At 61.2% G+C, this 3,177-nt stretch overlaps 1 protein-coding gene across 1 annotated transcript in view; it reads left to right on the top strand.

Annotated features, from left to right (window-relative positions):
• Nucleotides 1-3,177, top strand: part of EMILIN3 (elastin microfibril interfacer 3) — a 6,206-nt gene that overhangs the window by 683 nt on the left and 2,346 nt on the right. Inside the window, exons 2-4 of the mRNA XM_023750801.1 lie at nt 604-629; nt 1,204-1,401; nt 2,657-2,906. Of these exons, the coding sequence (XP_023606569.1) occupies nt 604-629; nt 1,204-1,401; nt 2,657-2,906 (474 nt within the window). The remainder of the gene's footprint in view (nt 1-603; nt 630-1,203; nt 1,402-2,656; nt 2,907-3,177) is intronic.

Genomic DNA, 3,177 nt, shown 5'->3' with positions numbered 1-3,177 from the left:
CGGGCACCCGAGACACCTCGCGAAGGGCCGCTCCCGGGCGAAGCTAGTGCGGGCGGGTGCCCCGCCTCGAGAGGCTGCGGGCTGGCAAGAGAAGGAAGCCGAGGGGGCCTGGCGCGGCGGCGGGGACCTTGCAGTGCCCGCGGAACCTTTCCAGCGAAGTAACCTTTTCTAGCTGCGCTGTGTGCAAACCCGGACGCAGCGGACCAGGTGGAGGGAAGGGAGGGAGGGCGGTCCGCACGCGGGGCTCTCTCTCTCTCTCTCTCTCTCTCTCTCTCTCTCTCTCACACACACACACACACACACACACACACACACACACACACACACTCGGAGCGCGGGCCTCGACCACTCCCCTGCCCCACCAGGTCGGAGATGGAGCCCTGAGCCCGGCGGCCCGCCCTGTCCCTCGGTCAGCTGGGCCCCAGCAGCCCCTTGGCAGCCCCAACGTGGGTGGGCCACAGAGCTAGTTGGGACTCCTGGGTCCTGGGTTCATGTTGTGGCTCCAGAGCTCCACAGCAGTCCACAGGTGGCTGGTTTATGCCAGGCAGCCGCCACCCCAGCCCTTGTGGCCCCTCCCCTGTCTCAGCCTCTGGTCTTTTGTAGGCAGTGGCATGCCAACTGGTCTCCAGGTGAGTTAGGGGCTCTGCCTGGGGTGCTAGCTGCATTTGAACTCTAGCTGCATTTCAGAGGTATTGGAGTGTCGGCCAATAGCAGACACTTAGTGGGCCTGGGCACATCAGAGCAGGCTTCCTGGAGGAGATGGTAGAAGAAGTGATCTGAGGATGAGGAACCGGAACAGAGGCAGGGGGCAGAAAGGTACAAGGTGGGTGCATTGCCCCAGGAGTCGGTCAGGGGAGGAAGAGAAAAGGGTGATTTCAAAGGCCTCGTGAACTATATTGAGACCTCAGAAACCTCCAATGCTAAGGTGAGGAGGTGAGAGCCAGTGAAGGAGTTGGAATGTGGCAAAGCCCTCGGTGGGGAATCCAGGGTGGGCCTCTTCTCCAGGCAGGGAGGGCAGAGGTCAGACCAGGGAAGGGCAGCTGCACCAGACTCCTGGTTCAGTACAGAGCTGAACCCAGTGACCAACCCAATGGGGAGGCTGGAACCAGCGAGACCAGCAGTGGGCGGGACCCCAGGCCCAGGGCCCTGGGTCCCAGCAATAAGGAGAAAAGATGGGGGTCACATCTCCTGCTGAGGCTACAGATGGAGGAGGGGGTGTAGGAGCTTCAGTGGCCCGGCCCAGGCCAGATATTCCAAGGATGCCATTCTCCCCTGCAGGGCCCTCTGCGCCTACGTGGTGCACAGGAATGTGACCTGTGTCCTACAGGAGGGAGCAGAGAGCTACATAAAGGCTGAGTACCGGCAGTGTGGATGGGGGCCCAAGTGCCCCGGGACAGTCACGTGAGTGCACCCCCATCCCACCCACTCAGGATCTCTGGGCCCATACCCCAGGCCTGCCTTAAGCTGAGAGCAGCAGCCAGCTCTACAAGGGCTGCAACTCTCTTAGAGCCCACACCAGCCGGGTGGAGGGGGCCAGGGAGGAATCAGGGGCAGGCTGGTCTGGTCAGAGCCCACAGGGGCACCAGGGGAGGGTTTCTAGGGGAGAGGCAGCACCCAGGCAAGGAAGAAGCAGGGGCAAGGGTTGGGGGTGGGGGGCACAGGGGAGAGCAGGGGTCACCCTGGTAGTGAATAATGCCAAAGGGGCCCCGCCCCGGGCAGACTCAAGGAGGGCTGTGGTGATGTGGAGAAGGCAGGCCAGGGTGAGGGTATGGGAAGGGCATGCTTTCATCACTCGGCCCTGTCACCTTCGGCACAGGAAAGGAAGGTGGTGGGGAGGGGCCCATGCCAGCATTCCTTAGCAAAAGTAATTTGTCTTCTAGACTGTATCCAGTGTCTGAGAGTGGCCCTGAATACCAGCCAGGGGCCTCAGACTGGCCAGATGGGGCCAAGTGAGGATGTGTGGTATATCCCACATAGGTGGGGTGCTCAGGTCTGTACTTGGAGAGGTTCAAATGCAGGTCTGAATACAAGCCTGTGTACTCGGGATCCTTGGGCACATGCCCCAGGCATCCTTCAGTGGGTGAACAGGTGAGGGAGTGGCCCCTGCTCTGCCTTCCACCTGGGCCCTTCACTGCTGTGCTCAAAATCAGAGGTACCTTGTCACCAGCCTCCATGACCAGAGCTGAGTTTCCAGAGTAGGGTAGGAAGGAGTGGAGAGAACAGGGGAGCTGATGGGAGCCCAGAGTGGCCCCAGGGCAGTGAGAGGAGCTGCTTGCCCAGCTCCAGGGCAGTACACCTTTGTCAGAATTCTTCAAGGTCCCACCAAAGCCATAGTGAAATTTCTGATGGTAGTATGAGCTCAAGGGTGTCCAGGTGACCTTGGGAGCCTTGGGGCTAAATTCTTGTTCCCCTTTTCCTGCGCTCCCCTAACCCATCTCTGAGCCTTGGCAAGGCCTGTTTCCATCCCTCAGCCCTGTCGCCTTCAGCACAGGAAAGGAAACCCCTGGGGGTGTGGTGGAGGCAGGGAGACACCTAGACTGTATCCAAGTGTCTGAGAGTGGCCGTGAATACCAGCCAGGGGCAAGGTCACCTGCCAGGAGGCAGGCGCCTCAGCCCACAGACACAGAGCCCTGCCCTCTCCCCATCCCTGGCCCAGGTACCGCACAGTGCTCAGACCCAAATACAAGGTCGGCTACAAGAAGGTGACGGAACTCTCCTGGCGTTGCTGCCCTGGGCTCACTGGAGAAGGCTGCCCTGAGCACCTCACAGACCACGGGGCCGCCCCACCCCAGTCGGAGCCTGAGCCCCAGATTCCCTCCGGGCAGCTGAGCCCAGGCTCCAGGCCCCCTCCTAGCAGAGCCACCCCCAGCCCTTATGGTGAGTCTGCCCATGGAGACCCTACCAAGGTGGTTGGGTTTCTTGGGGGAGGTGGGAAGGGGACTGACCCAAGCTAGCTGAGCTTGGGCAGGGCTAGGGAGGGTGCATCTTGTGCTGGGCAAAAGGGTGAGCCCCCAGGCCCCCTCCCCAAAAGTGACAGAGCTATGCCCAGCAAGGGTTGTCTTAGAACAGAAAATCTCTCAGGTGGCTTGGGTACCAGGACAAGCTGAGGGAGCCAGGCCAGTGATCCCGGCCCGGGGTTCTCTCTTTCTCTTTCCCAGGTAGGAAAGGCCTGGGGTG

Source organism: Myotis lucifugus, unplaced genomic scaffold, assembly GCF_000147115.1.
Source record: "Myotis lucifugus unplaced genomic scaffold, Myoluc2.0 scaffold_16, whole genome shotgun sequence".
Taxonomy (NCBI): Eukaryota; Metazoa; Chordata; class Mammalia; order Chiroptera; family Vespertilionidae; genus Myotis; species Myotis lucifugus.
This window is presented reverse-complemented; position numbering and strand designations above follow the sequence as displayed.